This window comes from Astyanax mexicanus, chromosome 4, assembly GCF_023375975.1.
Source record: "Astyanax mexicanus isolate ESR-SI-001 chromosome 4, AstMex3_surface, whole genome shotgun sequence".
Taxonomy (NCBI): Eukaryota; Metazoa; Chordata; class Actinopteri; order Characiformes; family Acestrorhamphidae; genus Astyanax; species Astyanax mexicanus.
Window position 1 is genome coordinate 2,205,861 of NC_064411.1, and position 16,572 is coordinate 2,222,432.

The window sequence follows — 16,572 nt, forward strand, 5'->3', positions numbered from 1 at the left end:
TTATTGTGAACTCATCACCATCACGTGCAACGAGAGCTCAGTCAGCCAGTCAGCCGGTACATGACTCAGCTCTTCTTACATCCCATTGGGTCAGAGATCGGTTCTGGTATGACACCATATCTTCTTCTGTCATCTGAACGAAGTTTACAGTGTAAATCTGTTCTGTAACTGAAAGGAGGATCTAGTTTTAGACCCTGTTGGTTCCTCTTGGTTCCTTAAGATGAGTTTGAGGTGGTTGGGTTTGGTGGAGGTTCTACAGGTTCTGTATGGATCCTGCAGCACATTTACTTTTCCGCAGATGTTGCTACAGCTGGGCCTGTAGATCCTGTAGCTCAACACTCGTTGGTTAACCCTTAGAACCCTACGAACAGATTTTCCGTCCAAAATCTCACCTTGTGTTCTCAGCTTAATTACTCAGGAATCCCTTCACACATAAACATAATCCATATATGGTTAGAAAGGGCGGAGCTTACTCTTTCTAAAAATAGTGATCAATAACATCCCAGTGCGGTAAAGCTAAATCTACAAGCAACCCATTGAGAAAAAAACACCTAAAAAAGTGAAAAATCTCCTTCCCCAACCAATATTATTTACCTTTAGTGCTTCAAACATATTTATATGATGTTTCAAACCAAATAATAATATCAGTAAATAAAGACTGAAGAGTGTTCACAGAAAAAAAAAAGTGTGAAACTACCTGCTTTACTCAAACTAAAGCTAGGTATGTTGTGCGCACTACTTTATATAGCTTTTAATAATTTTACTTGCACATTTTTGCTAAGTAGTTATTTTGCACCAAACATTTGTTTATTTTATTTAGACCAAAAAGTTTACATTTTTGTATATAAACCAGAGAGGACATCAGCTTTAAATAGGAAAAAAAGTTTGTTTGTTTAGAAAGTATTTTACTTTCTTAAACATTGTAAATTATATTAGATTTTAGGGGGAAAAAAGTAATTGTACATTATGTTGTTATTGTTCTTAGTCTATTTGGGTTTAATGATACACTGTGCAGTGCAGTGTATAGCCATATTGCTGTTTTTTTTTTTTTTTTTCAAGTGTGTTTTTGGACGTAGGCTATATAAAAAGTTACTTTCTTTAGAAAGTGTTTTATATCCTTAAACCATGTTAAAATATCGTAGATTAGAGGAAGAAAAGTCATTCAGACATCATTCTTTTAACCTAATGTACATTTATATTATAAATAAATAATAGGTCTACGCTTCTTCAGTGTTGCAATGTTAGTTTTTCGCACATTTAAACAGCTTGAAAATCTTTGTAAAAAGCTCAGTTTTAACAGTATACTTACTAAAACATGAGCTCGGGCTCATAATCACAATTCACGGCTGTTCACAAGCTCTCACCAGGGGGTACACTACCCAAACGTTGGTTCTAAGCAGTAGAAGTGATTTTACGCAGTATAAATAAACTTAGTGAATCTCTGGAGTTACTCCAGGATGGACAGTGGAGGTTGATGGTGGTTGAGCGCTCGTCTCCTGTAACCTTCATGACTCCACACTCATGTGCTCCAGCCGGTGATCTCATGATGAAGCCGGGTCAGTTTACGGCACGAGGACCTACAGCCGGTCCAGTTATCTCAGGGCTTTATCTCAGGGTTTCTGTACAACAGTAGACCCATTGTATACGACATGAACACAGCAGGTTCAGTACGGATGGGATCCGCTGCGTTGATGTTTCTTAGGGCGGGGAGAGAGCTGTGACATCACTTTAATGTCCTACTTTAGGACTTTGATCTCTTGGATTCGTGGATTCTATATTAGGAGTATGGCATCGTGTCCCAGGTTTAATATTAGATGTATGATGCTGCTCTCCTGGCTAATAGAGCCGAGTTAGACTGACCTCTACTTAAGAGGTACTAGAGAGGTACTAGAGATTTGATCCTGATAAGTTTTTGGTGGAATAACCCTGGTTTTTAAACACAGTTTTAATTTCATGCATCTTGGCATCATGTTCTCCTCCACCAGTCTTACACACTGCTTTTGGATAGCATTGCTAACAGTGTTCTGGCATCTTCTTGGCTTTCACAGCTTCTGCCTCCAGCTGCTGTATACCCTGTTATACAGACGTGCAGCAGCATTAGCATTAGCATTAGCCGCTAACCGCAGCTGTGTAGATTGACATCCAGCTCTAGTTTCACTTTCAATTTTATATATATGTATATATATTTATTTTAGATTTACAGTTTTCTTTATTTAGCGCCTCCAGGGACAAGACCTGCTGAATTAGAAGGTGAATCATGGCAACACCCCTGTTTCTTACTAGTGTTGCTTAAAATGCGCCTTACAATCTGGTGCACCTTGTGTATAAAAAAAGCCCAGAAAATAGACATTTGTTTTATTTGGTGTTTTGTTTTATTGTTAATATTTTATACAAAATCAGAATCTTCGTAATTTATTAATTGTTTCCTAAATAGACATATGTTAGAGATGTTTTTTTATATAAAACTGAAAAAGAATACTTTAGTCTTTTTTGTCATTGTTTTTGTGAAAATGCTTTCACTGTAGGGCTGGCCAATATTGTAAAAAAATAAATACATCTCGATATTCTTCAATTAAATAATATTATTATAGACAGTTTTGGCTTCATATGAACTCGTGTTTATGTCAGACTCACTTTAAGTGCGGATTCACCTCTATAGAGATTCTTTGATTTGGCATTGCTAGTTCTTGTGTGCTTATTTCTCTGGTGTTTTCTTGGGATAAACGTGTTTCTGGAGAGTAGCCAAGTGAGTCAGTGATTTCCCACAGTGAGAAAAATCGTGTAATTAGTGATCTGGTGACGCCGATCCGTCGTGTAGTGTACTCGTGATGAACTTGAACAGCACAACCAGCCCAACGACTGACCACTCAAAAAGGTGGTGTAGTGTGAACCTGTTTTCTAGTTCTCTCGTCCTGCTGTGGTTTATAGGTGTGAAGCGTAATGGTGAACATGTGGCGAAACTACAGTATTTCCATGTAGCTTAAAAACAGAGAGTAGCAGCAAATCCCAGCTCGCCACAAAACATCACTATTTCTGTTACTAAAAAAAAAGATTGTTCCACAGTCTGTCTAGACAATTATACACACCTCCACTATGATTTATAACTGTGTGTGTGTGTGTGTTAGTGTGTGTTAGTGTGTGTGTGTGTGTTTTAGTGTGTGTTAGTGCTCTGATTACAGGTTGTCTCGAATGTAGTGAATTTCCTGTTTTCTGCAAACGCTTAGTGTTTGGGTGCTATTTCAGAAACGAGGCCAACAGGTGTACAAGGACACACACACACACACACACACACACATTGAACACACACACACACACACACACACTGAACACACACACACACACACTCAGAACACCAGCCAGCAGATGTAGGGCAGCGGTGTTCTCCTGCGTCACGGATGCTTTGATTGACAGTGCTGAGCTCAATCTCAGCTAAATCCCTCCGAAGCCCCGCCCCCTCCCTTCACTCGCCTGTCAATCACTCTGAGATTACCACAACATACGTGTGGGCGGTGATCTGGGGTCTGTTTAAAGCGTTAAATTGAGGATATTAGAGTTTACAGTGTAAAACTGTTCTAGTGTAGACTCTGTTGGTTCCTCTATGCTGGATGTACTGTAAATTGAGATTGAGACGGTTGGTTTTGGAGGTTCTACAGGTTCCGTATGGATCAATATGATCAATATCCCTGTCCGGATGGAGTTTTTTCCTCTGTGATTTTATTCCCGTCCAGAACGATCATGTAGGTGTTTTTCCTCAGACGTCCTCTGAGAAAATTACAGGCTGAATTATCTACTGTTTTTCTCTGAACTCCGTGCTCCTCCGGTAATTTTAGTCCCGTCCGGACGCACATCTCTGAGTTTCGTCTCCTCGCCTTTAATAAGATAGATATTTGTCCACTGCCGCGCACCGTAATTACACTTTGGACGCACCACGGCTTCCACGGAGATCCACATTAAAAACACAACAGCGAGTGGAAATGGAGGAGCTACTGAACAGCGTTATGTGATGTCATGTAACCGAGAAAAAAGGCTAAAAACTCACTGATCCCCCTGTTTTTACAATTGCAGTCCGGATGCAGGAGTTTTAAGATATTTCTCACTGAAGTCCCCCTGAGAAACTAATCCAGTGTGGATAGGACTAATTATTGTATATATAAAATCCATATCCAAGAATTGCCATCAACACTAGAGCACTAGAATCTCTCTCTCTCTCTCTCTCTCTCTCTCTCTCTCTCTCTGGAGGAGGCAGATGCTGTCAGGCTCACAGTCGGGAACAGAGTGGGTGGGTTCCTCGTTTCCACCAGGGTCTAATTTAACAGCACACATGCAGAGGAATCCAACTTTGCGCTTGATTGGTTTTAGGATTTTTTTTCCTTCTATGGTGAAATTTAAGGGTCTGATATGCCAGAGATTAATTAAAAAAAAAATAAAAAGTTATTCCTGCAGTTAGTCCTCCACAATCTAAACTCTGAAACCTAACCATGACTTTACCACTCTTGTTGTGGATGAGTTCTTCATGCCCTTTTGGAGTAATTTTGTTCGGTGGGCTGGTCACTCCTGGGAAGGTTCACCAGTGTTCCACTAGTGTTTTTTTCTCCATTAGTGAATAATAGCGAATCACTGTAGTTCTCTGGAGTCTCAAAGCTTTAGAAATAAATGACTTTATAATCTTTTATAACCAGACTGATAGATAATCAATAACTTTGTTTTTAAGTTGGCTTGGAAAAGCCTATACTGAGTACAGAGTGATACGGCGTACATTTTCCTACAATTGTCGTACGAACGCCCACCATAGCAACCAGTTAGCAACACATTAGCAACCACCTGGAAAACGTTAGCAACCACTTAGCAACCACTTTAGAAATTATAACTGCCTAGCAATCGGATAGCAACACCTTAGCAACTGCCAGGAAAACATTAGCAACTGCCTAGCAACAGCTTAGCAACCACTTTTCAAATAATAGCAACTGCCTAGCAACCAGTTAGCAACACCTTAGCAACCACTTGGAAAACGATAGCAACTGCCTAGCAACAACGTTAGCAACAACACCTTACTATATCGGAGAAATTATTAGCATTCCACCGTGTTCGCCAAAACTTTTTAGACGTTAAAAATTTAGCCGAAATTCAACTGCCTAGCAACCACTTAGCAACCATGTGGAATATGTTAGCAACTGCCTAGCAACAGCTTAGCAGCCACTTTAGAAATGATAGCACACCTTAGCAACCACCTGGAAAACGTTAGCAACTGCCTAGCAACCAGATAGCAACACATTAGCATCCACCTGGAAAATGTTAGCAACTGCCTAGCAACCACATAGCGACCACTTTAGAAATGATAGCAACTGCCTTCACCAGTTCACCAGTGTTCATTGTTTGTTTACCATTAGTGAATAATAGTGAATCATGGTGGTTCTTTAGAGTCCCAAAGCTTTAGAAATAAATGACTTTATCATTTTTCCAGACTGATAGATGACCAATAACTTTATTTTTTTATCATCTGTTGTTGAGTTTCCTCAGATGGGGTTTAATAATAATAATAATAATAATAATAATAATAATGTGCTGCTTTTTGTTGAGATCTTTTATCTGCGTCATGTTGTCAGACAGGTTCTATTTATGTGATTTCTTTTCATTTTGATTCTACAGGTCTGGAGTCAGTAATCAGGCCTGGTTGTGATTAGTAGTGAAATTGAACTCAGCTCTAGAAAAAGTGATTAATTAGAGTTAATTTATGGGCCTTTTATAGATTTCTTGTGTTTTTGCCTTTTTTGTGATACTTACTTTTTTCAGATTATCAAACAAGCTTTAATAATCTGAAAAAAGTAAGTATCACAAAAAAGGGCAAAAACACAAGAAATCTATAAAAGGGCAAACACATGTTCACGTCTCTGTATATGGTTTGTGTCACCTTTAAGAAAGGTATAGACCAAATAACACAAGGATTTAAAGATTCTGCTCTTTTTCAAAGAGTTTTTTTTTTTTTTTAGGAAAACTGGGCTTTTCATGATGATTTCGTTCTCTGAGGAAGTGGGCGGGGTTTATAGGTGGTCTTTAGGGAAGTGGGCGGCGGTTTTGAGGTGGTTCTGAGGTCGTCCAGTGCGGCTCCTGAGTTCAGCCAAAACTGGCAGACCTACAGGAAACTATTTATAAATCCCAGATCACATTACTGAACTACACAGTCACCACAGCGCCCAGTGTGTGTGTGTGTGTGTGTGTGTGTGTGTTTGTGGTTACTTGCTTCAGAGTTTAACAGGAAGTTCTCAGCCTACAGCACAGCTGCTTGATGTTGTCAGCTGTTTCTATCTACACACACTGTATATACACACACACACACACTAGATTTCTCAGAATGTCACACACTGCAGAAACACCTCGCCAGTTCTGAAGCAGCTCTGGACTGGACTGCAGGTTCTGGACCTACAGCTCTGAAAAAAATATATAAAAAAATAAGAAATTATTTAAAATGATGAGTTTCTTTGATTTTACCAAATTAAAAACCTCTGGAATATAATCAAGAGGAAGATGGATGATCACAAACCATCAAACCACCAAACTGAACTGCTTGAATTTTTGCACCAGGAGTAAAGCAGCATAAAGTTATCCAAAAGCAGTGTGTAAGACTGGTGGAGGAGGAGAACATGATGCCAAGATGCATGAACAAAACTGTGATTAAAAACCAACCAGGGTTATTCCACCAAATATTATATTCATTTTCTGTAAATAAATGCTCTAAATGAAAATATTTTTATTTGTAATTTGGGAGAAATGTTGTCTGTAGTTTATAGAATAAAACAAAAATGTTCATTTTACTCAAACGTAAACCTATAAATAGCAAAATCAGAGAAACTGATTCAGAAACTGAAGGTTTCTGTATATGTTCTGGTTTCTCTCTCTCTCTCTCTCTCTCTCTCTCTCTCTCTCTCTTCACGCTGTTCTCCCAGTTCCTCCAGTCTCCACCCTAACTGGCGTCCCAGCAGGCAGACAGGAGACACCCACACACTCAGCAGATCCCAATAAAAAACCCACAGCCAGCCGTCAGACTGCAGCTCGGCTCGGCGGCGGCATCAGCCGGGCGTTACTGAGCTGCTGTCGGGCACAGGCTGCGGGCGGTTCTGCAGAAACAAAGCCCTGCTGGTGTTTGTATCAAACACAGTTCCATAAATCTGCTGATGTTTATTTTATTTTGTAATTCACATTTTATATATATACTTAATTCATTTTTTTTATTTTTTTATTTTCACAAACATTTGTAGAAATATAGCACAGTCTTCTAAAATCTACTGTCCCTTATCTATACTCTCAAACTCTCTACTTTCCTAGTTTCCTAAAGGAAACACAGGATGGTTGTGCAGCTATGGTGTCCGTGGTGGTTACTAAGGTGTTGCTAAGCAGTTGTAGGTGGTTGCTAAGGTGTTGCTGTGATACCAGTGCCGGTTGCTATGGTGTTGCTTAGTGATTGCTAGTTGGTTGCTATGATGTCTCTGGTTGTTGCTAAAATGTTGCTAAATGTTGTAGGTGGTTCATAAGGTGCTGCTATGGCATCTGTGTTGGTATGTTGTATGTTGTTTTTAATTGGTTGCTAGGTGGTTGCTACGGTGTTGCTAGGTGGGATAGCACAGTTGGTCTTGCTCTCTCTGGGTGGGTACAGTACAGTAGATGGCGCTCTCTCTTTCCCCTCATCACATGTAGGGTGATGTGGATCAGCACAAGGCTGCGTCTGTGAGCTGATGTATCAGAACTGAGTCGCTACGCTTTCCTCCAAGGGTTAGACGCTGTGATGATACTCTGCAAAAGAGGTTCAAAAAGAGGCGGAGTCTGACTTCACACGTGTCGGAGGAGGCATGTGCTGGTCTTCTTAACCCTCCTGGTGTTGGAGCATCACTAGTGATGGGGGAAGCTAAATTGGGGAAAAATTGTGGGAAAAAACATTGCCATAGGACTTAAAAAAGCAATTGAGTTCATACCCAACACTCAACACTATTTTTAGGACCTGATTAAGGACAGTGATTGGTTAAGTGTATGATGCTGCAGGATTCAGATATACTCTATCCTGGATATAAGATGAGATTGAGACGGTTGGGTATGGTGCTCCACCAATCACTACTTGTAGTGACTGACTCTCACTCTGAGATGATGCTCAGATCATCAATCACTCCTGCAGTTTACACTGTGAACTCTTCAGTCCAGGTCAAATACAGGAATAAAGTGTTCACTTTGAGACCTCACCAGGAGGTGCACTATCCAACCTCAGCGTCAATGAGAGTCTTTCTGTAGGGCAGTGAGAGGAGCACATTTACGCCCTATAACGGCGAGATCAATTAACCTGTATTAATTAATATACTGCTGTCCCATGACTTTTGACTTGCCCATGTAATAATGTCCAACTGTCTCGTCTGTCTATGTCTCTCTATCAATCTCTCTCTCTCTCTCTCTTTCTCTTTCTCTCGTCCTTGGTTTAGATGGGCACACAGCCCAGCTCCTCACAACAAGCATCCTGCTTCTGACAGATTGTGCTTGTCCCCGCTGACACACACACACTTACACACACACACACACTTACACACAAACACACACACACACACACTTACACACAAACACACACACACAGTCCTAAAGGTAGGCACATGCTATTTTGGTATTTTGGTAGCTGAGACACACCCAAGCTGGCAGGCACAGAACACACACACACACACACACACACACACATACACACATACACACATACACACAAACACACACACATACACACATGTGCTCACCATTGCAGAAGCTTACTGTTGCACGCAATCTCCTTGCACCAACTCACTATGGCATTCACTCACCTGCTCACACTCTTGCTTGCTTATTCTTGCTCTTACTTACTCTCACACTCGCATACTCCCGCACTTTCTCTTTTATCACATACCCTCACGCTTACTTTCGCACTCGCTTACTCTTACTCTTACTCCTGGGCTTACTCTCACTCTTGTACTTGTACTTGTACACTGATTCTTACTTTTGCACCCTCAGCTCAAATTTGAAAAAGCTAAAATGTGGAAGGAGTTGTTTGGGAGAGGCACTGGGTGATGTATGGGTTTAGGGGCGGGGCAGGAGGGAGAGCTGATTGGCCAAGCTGCAGCAGCAGCAGTGCGCCTCTCAGAGCGGTGGGACGTAGATGGTTGGAAGTCAGCAGGGGGGCGGGGTAATTGATTGACAGATTTGCATATTGTGATCAGGTGTCACATGATGAAACATCATCCTCACCTATAGCACAGTTGAACCTGAGAGGCTGCACAATAAAAGCATATTTTAAAGGTTAGAAAATGTTTATATAAATTTTAATCAGGACTGTTATATTCCATTGCTTCAAAGGAACATATTTTAGCGAATAATGTAAAAAATATGGTTTTGGGTTTAGTGGCTCTTTAATTGGGTACTTGCTGAATTGCTGAATGGTGTTGTTATGTGGTTGTTGTGGTGTTGATACACTGAATGAGATGTTCCTATACTATATAAACCTTTTTATATGAAGAATGAAGGTCGTTATCTGTCTCTCTCTCAGTCTCTCTCTTTCTGTCTCTCTCTCTCTGTAGGTGAGCACCTGCGAGTATGTCCACAGGGCTACACCTGTTGTACGAGCCAAATGGAGGAGAACCTGTCCAACCTGAGCAGTAGGGAGTTTGGGGAGCAGGTGAAGGAATCGGGACGGACCCTGCAGGCCTCGCTCAACAGCCAGTACAAGAGCTTCGATGGTGAGTGTTCACCGATCCCAGTGTGCGCTGGCAGGAAGTCCGGAAACTCACCATCAGGTGCCGGGTCCAGCATGGCTGACCTTCTGTCTCATGCTGCTGGACGCTGGTCCTGGATTTCTGCTCATTATCTCACTGTTGTAGAGATGCACCAAAATGTAGAATAATGAAAAAATCTGAAACCAAAGAAAGTAAAATTTTATACATTTGAATTAAACAGCATAAATGTATTTTTTGTCTTGCTTTACAAAAAAAAAAAACAATTCGTTTTTTTGGAGTGCTATTCTATTCATAGATTTACCTCAACAGTGCTATTCTAGTCATATATTTACCTTAGCAGTGCTATTCTAATCATACATTTACTACAGTAGTGGAATTCTAATCATACATTTACCTTAGCAGTGCTATTCTAATCATAGATTTATCTCAGCAGTGCTATTCTAATAATACATTTTCCTCAGTAGGGCTATTCTAATCATGCATTTACCTCAGCAGTGCTATTCTAATCATAAATTTAACTCAGCAGTGCTATTTTATTCATACATTTATCTTAGCAGTGCTATTTTATTCATACATTTATCTTAGCAGTGCTATTTTATTCACAAATTTACCTCAATAGTGCTATTCTATTCATACATTTACCTCAGCAGTGATATTCTAATCATAGATTTATCTCAGCAATGCTATTCTAATAATACATTTTCCTCAGTAGGGCTATTCTAATCATGAATTTACCTCGGCAGTGCTATTCTAATCATAAATTTAACTCAGCAGTGCTTTTCTAATCATACATTTACCGCAGTAGTGCTAATCCAATCATACTTTTACCTCAGCAGTGCTATTTTAATCATACATTTACCTCAGCTGTGCTATTCCGATGATACATTTACCTCAGCACTGCTATTCTAATCATACATTTACCTCAGCAGTGATATTCTAATCATGAATTTACCTTAGCAGTGCTGTACTAATCATACATTTACTGCAGAAGTGGTATTCTAATCTTTAATTTACCTCAGCAGTGCTGTTTTATTCATATATGTATCTTAGCAGTGCTATTTTATTCACAAATTTACCTCAATAGTGCTATTCTATTCATACATTTACCTCAGCGGTGATATTCTAATCACGAATTTACCTCAGCAGTGCTATTCTGATCATACATTTACCTCAGCACTGCTATTCTAATCATACATTTGCCTCAGCAGTGCTATTCTAATCATGAATTTAACTCAGCAGTGCTGTACTAATCACACATTTACTACAGTAGTGGTATTCTAATCTTTCATTTTCATTCATGCTGTTTCCTCTCTGGGTGAGTTTAGAGAAAATAAGACATGAGGCCAGAAAATAGAGATTATTTGAAACCATTTTAATAAATTCTGTATTTTATATTCATTGTAATAAGAATTATGATTATGTTAATAAAGCATCCAATAGGATCCCACACATTAACTATAATCAGGGATAAATCTGGAGATACAGCAGCTGGACATGGTGTAGTATCTGCAGTGTTTTCAAGGTAGAGGACTCCTTTTTTAAACCCGCTTCTGCTTGTTTTAATCCTGTTACCGCCAGTTCCCAGAAAAAAACGCTTGTTTTAGTCCCGTTACTGCCCTTTCCCAACGAAAAAATCTATTGGTTTAGTCCCTTTACTGTCTGTTCCTAGCAAAAATTGATTGTTTTAGTCCCTTTACCACCTGCAAATTGCAAATTACTTGTTTTAGTCTAGTTATTGCCCACTCTCGCCAAAAATAGCTTGTTTTAGTCCCGTTACTGCCCGTTCCCATCAAAAATCGCTTGTTTTAGTCTTGGTACCACCTGCTCCCAACAAAAAACACTTGTTTTAGTCCCGTGACCACCCGTATCTACCAAAAATCACTTGTTTTCGTACTGTTGCAGCCCTTTCCCACCAAAAATCGCTTGTTTTAGTCCCATTACTACCCGTTTCCACCCAAAATCGCTTGTTTTAGTCCCGTTACTGCCCTTTCCCAAGGAAAAAATCTATTGGTTTAGTCCCTTTACTGTCTGTTGCTAGCAAAAATTGATTGTTTTAGTCCCTTTACCACCTGCAAATTACAAATTACTTGTTTTAGTCTAGTTATTGCCCACTCTCGCCAAAAATCGCTTGTTTTAGTCTTGGTACCACCTGCTTCCAACAAAAAAACACTTGTTTTAGTCCGGTAACCACCCGTATCTACCAAAAATCGTTTGTTTTAGTACTGTTGCTGCCCTTTCCCACCAAAAAACGCTTGTTTTAGTCCCATTACTACCCGTTTCCACCCAAAATCGCTTGTTTTAGTCCCGTTACTGCCCGTTACCACCAAAAATCGCTTGTTTTAGTCTTGGTACCACCTGCTTCCAACAAAAAACCCTTGTTTTAGTACCGTAACCACCCGTATGTACGAAAAATCATTTGTTTTAGTACTGTTGCTGCCCTTTCCAACCAAAAATCGCTTTTTGTAGTCTCATTACTGCCCGTTTCCACCAAAAATTGCTTGTTTTAGTCCTGTTACCACCTGATTTCACCAAAAATCACTAGTTTTAGAACTGCTACTGCCTGTTCCCACTTGTCCACTCCAAGACAGGAGTCACTCCATGACAGCCTGGTACGACTACCGACCAATTTTCACTCCTGTCAGCTGATTCCTTCTGGATTTAGCTGTTTTTTGATGATGAGTGCTGTGTTTATATTCTCTCTCTGTATTATTGAGTCTATAAAAGCTGAAGAAATGCAGAAAATGTGTGATATTTTTATGTCGATATTTAGCGCTGACATTTGGAGATGTTTAAACATTCTAATGCTTTGGACGGCAATTAAATCCCGACTCCAAACCCAGCACCAAAAACCAGTCCAACTGAGGGAAATGCCAGACGCCACAGCTCACCGTCTGGAACTCAGGACTGTTACTGCTGGAGAAGATCAGAGAGAACCAAAACAACATGACTGACTGATTTACTGCGCAGACTTTAGTCTGGACTCCGAGCAAAGGTCACTGTGCTGACTGACTGACAGGATTAGCCAATCAGCATCGAGACACAGCGCAACGTGAGACAGACTACTGCAAATTATAGTTGAATAAATATAATAAATAATGAATGCCTCCTGAGCCGTATGATCATTTTTATGAAACCCAGGAAGCAAAAATCACTCATTTTCTGGTCCAAATTCTCAGCTCACATCTGGTCCAAGCTATGCATGGGCCAAAACCCCGGTTGCCAAGTATTTGCCATCATATTTTGATAAAAATATGGTGCATCGGATTATTAAGACGCATTATGCAACACTGGTAAGGAACTTTCTCCAGCACTAAGGCTGGAGCATTAGCATTAGACGCTAACCGCAAACACAACACTAAGGAACCCAGAGTTTTCAGGTAACCCAGGGTGATTTTAGCTAGCGGTTTGTCACATGTAGCTTGTTTTAACACGATAAACACTCAAGACTACAATCTGACTATAATCTCACCTTTTATAGTGAAAGAGCTAGCACTTGCTAGCATGGTCAGTGGGTAATGCTGCTCCAGCAGTGCTAGCCAGAGTTAGCATCAGGCTACAGGCCGACATACTCACCTCTGAACAGCGAAACAGCTAGCACTTAAATAACTTTTTAAAAAGTAAATACGAGCGCTTGTTTTTCTGGGATTAAAAGTGTGAATTCAGCTGTAACTGGAAATATTTGCACTGCTAAACTGTGCTGGACTGAGGAGCACAGCTTTCCACACGTGCCCAATAGGGGTGGGCGATATGGCTCTAAACTAATATCACGATATTTCATGGTATTTTCACGATAACGATACTTTTGGCGATATGACAAAACACTAAATTAGAAAAATTGTTTAGAATTTTATTATTGCATGCAATATATGATATGGCTAACTGAGATATTAAAAAAAATAATTTTATCAGATTTGTAACAGAAGTCAATGATCCAGAATGTCATAAAACTAGTAATGCACTCCAAATATCTCCATATATCCAGGATTAAAGTGAAATAAATGATACTGGACAGATATAATCTGTCTCTAGTAGATATATAATGGGAAATGAGAACAGTGTGAATTTTTCTTTGATGTGATAATTAGGGGTGGGTAATATGACACGATATTTCAGGGTATTATATCGTTTTTTGGCGATATTATCACGTACGATACGATATGGCACACCATACCACGATAGTGCTCAACCATGTGGATGGAGGCCATGCGCTCCCCCTCCCCCTCAAACTTCTCAGGCAGCAGCAGCCTGTCACTCACACAGACACAGAGACAGCGCTGTGTATCTACTTTTTCATCTTGTGTCGAGAATCAAAACGTAAACCATTACAACATGACGTGTTTGATTTACTTGCATTAAGTGACGTCGCACATCCTGCTACGTCACTGTTGTGCATGTGCACATCGCCATGACAACGATGTTGTTAATACACAAATTAGCAAATCAGTAAACAACAACATATATCAGTAACACACACACACACACATATATAAATGCACTTGCATACACAGTGCTGCCAAACAGCAGTGGCTGAAATGAGCGATTCCGGGGACGGCATGAGAACTATGCAGAATATCGTCATGCATGCAACCACACACACACACACACACACACACATAAACACACACTAACACACACACACACACACACACACACTGTGGTGAGGAAGCTTGGGCAGCGATTATTTTCCATGGGCTGTGGATTAGAGAGGAGAGGCTGAATCAGAGAATCTGCTCTCGGACTAATGCTGTCTGTGTGTGTGTGTGTGTGTTTGTGTGTGTGTGTGTGTGTGTGTGTGTGTGTGTGTGTGTGTGTGTGTGTGTTGGCAGCTTCAGCTTTTGAACTCAGTAGGCAAGGACAAAAGCCCAGTTCCGCACACCACTGAAAACTCTGAGCCCAGTTCTAAAACCACTGGAAACCAGTAATGCTGAATGTTCTAAATTCATACTGGTTACTAGGTTAAAAAAACATCTATAAAGAGTTAAGATTCCACCAATCAACAGTCAGATAGATTACCATTTCAATTCAGTACCATTATTACCCTCCCCAGGAATGGTGGACCAATTAAATCACTCCAAGAGCAAGGAGTGCAATAGTCCACAAGCTTACAAAGAACAGAATGTAACTTCTAAGCAACTGAAGGCCTCTTCCCAATTGGCTAATGGCTCCTATTTTGCTAAAGATCACATGGACGATAAAAATATTTCGTGGACGATATATTGTCCCAAAAACTATCGCGATACGCAATATTTTTTTCTAATTTTAAGACTATTAAACGCCACTGACGTAATGATAACAAAATAGCATATAAATGTAATTATACACAAATTTAAATAATCATTTATTATAATTATTTTGGGAATCATATACTTGTTTCTTCACCTACTTTAGTCCACAAAAAAAAATACAAAGAAACACAATAGACGAAAAATATCACGATTATAAAAAAAATTACAGAGGTCGTGTTCATTTATTGTACGATAAACCGATACTGCAATTATTGTGACACCCCTAAATCTTAAGTATTTCTAGTATTTCAAGTATTGCATAAAAAGCTTTCATGCTGAAAATCATAATTGTAACTGTAATATAAAGTATAAAAAATATTTAATTAAATCTGCTAAGGTCAAAATATGGTGAATAAAATCTAATATTTATTTTTAATTTAATTTTTATGTCCATTTTTAATCAGAATGTAAAATTTCAAACCCTCAATTTTTTGGGGTTCTGTATCAGAGTGTTATGCTTGGATAAAAGCAGCATAAAAAAACTTCTCATCTATCTATCCCATCTGTGAAACATGGTGGTGGTAGCATCATCATGGTTTGGGCCTGTTTCGCTGCATCTGCTCCAGAAGAGTTTGCCATCACCGATAAAACAAAAAAAAAAGCTTAATTATTCCAACATTTTCTGAAGGAAAATATCAGGATATCTGAATGTGAGCTGAATCTGAGAGAGACGTGGGTCACCCAACAAGACAATGACCCAAGTCTCACAAGAGATTTTTACCGCAGAACGGTGAAAAAAAGAACTGAAGTCAAAGTTTTTCTTTCACACTATTAACCCAGAGCTCTTTCAGTGGAGCAGAGCTTCTGATTGGACAGTGAGAAAAGTGTGAGAGGGAGGACACCGCCCTCGCACTAGCATTTGTTTAAGTTGTAGGTGTGAGTGATGAGTGTGAGCTTGGGGTTGAGTGAGTGGGGTTGTGTATACCTGAGTGAGTGTTTGTGGATATATATATGATGTAGGGTGTAGGGTGTGTGTTGTGGAGTGTGTGTGTGTGTGTGTGTGTGTTTGTAGAGTGTGTATCAAGTGTGTGTGTGTGTGTGTGTGTGGACAGAAGAGTAATTTACCAGCCGTATCTCTCCCACAGCAACACACATCTGCTTTAGTTTAAGTGTGTGTGTGTGTGTGTGTGTGTGTGTGTGTGTGTGTGTGTAAATGCAGGGTGTGATAATATTTTTAGGACCAACCCAGCAACCTCACTCTGAACCCTAAATCACACACACACACACACACACACACACACGCCCTAAATCATTATCTACAAACTTTCCTTCTGTATATCCATCCACCTGCCCTCCATCCATCATCCATCCACTCATCAGTCTATCCATCCACCATTCATGCATCTATCGTACCATTTTTTTGGTTATACGAGTGAGTTTTCAGTTAAGTTTCTCCAGCACTAAGGCTGGGTGCAGCAGCATTAGCATTAGCATTAGCATTAGCCGCTAACCACAGCACTAGCTCTTTCGTCACTATCTTATTAAAACAAGCTACATGAGACTATACCGACGTAGTCTTAGAGTCTCTCCGAGTAAAACTCCACAAAAAAAATCCACCG

General features: G+C 39.9%; 1 protein-coding gene across 1 annotated transcript in view; it reads left to right on the plus strand.

The window, feature by feature from the left end:
• gpc1b (glypican 1b) overlaps positions 1–16,572 on the plus strand; it is a 103,231-nt gene that overhangs the window by 38,198 nt on the left and 48,461 nt on the right. Inside the window, exon 3 of the mRNA XM_049477347.1 lies at positions 9,573–9,731. Coding sequence (XP_049333304.1) covers positions 9,573–9,731 — 159 coding nt within the window. The remainder of the gene's footprint in view (positions 1–9,572; positions 9,732–16,572) is intronic.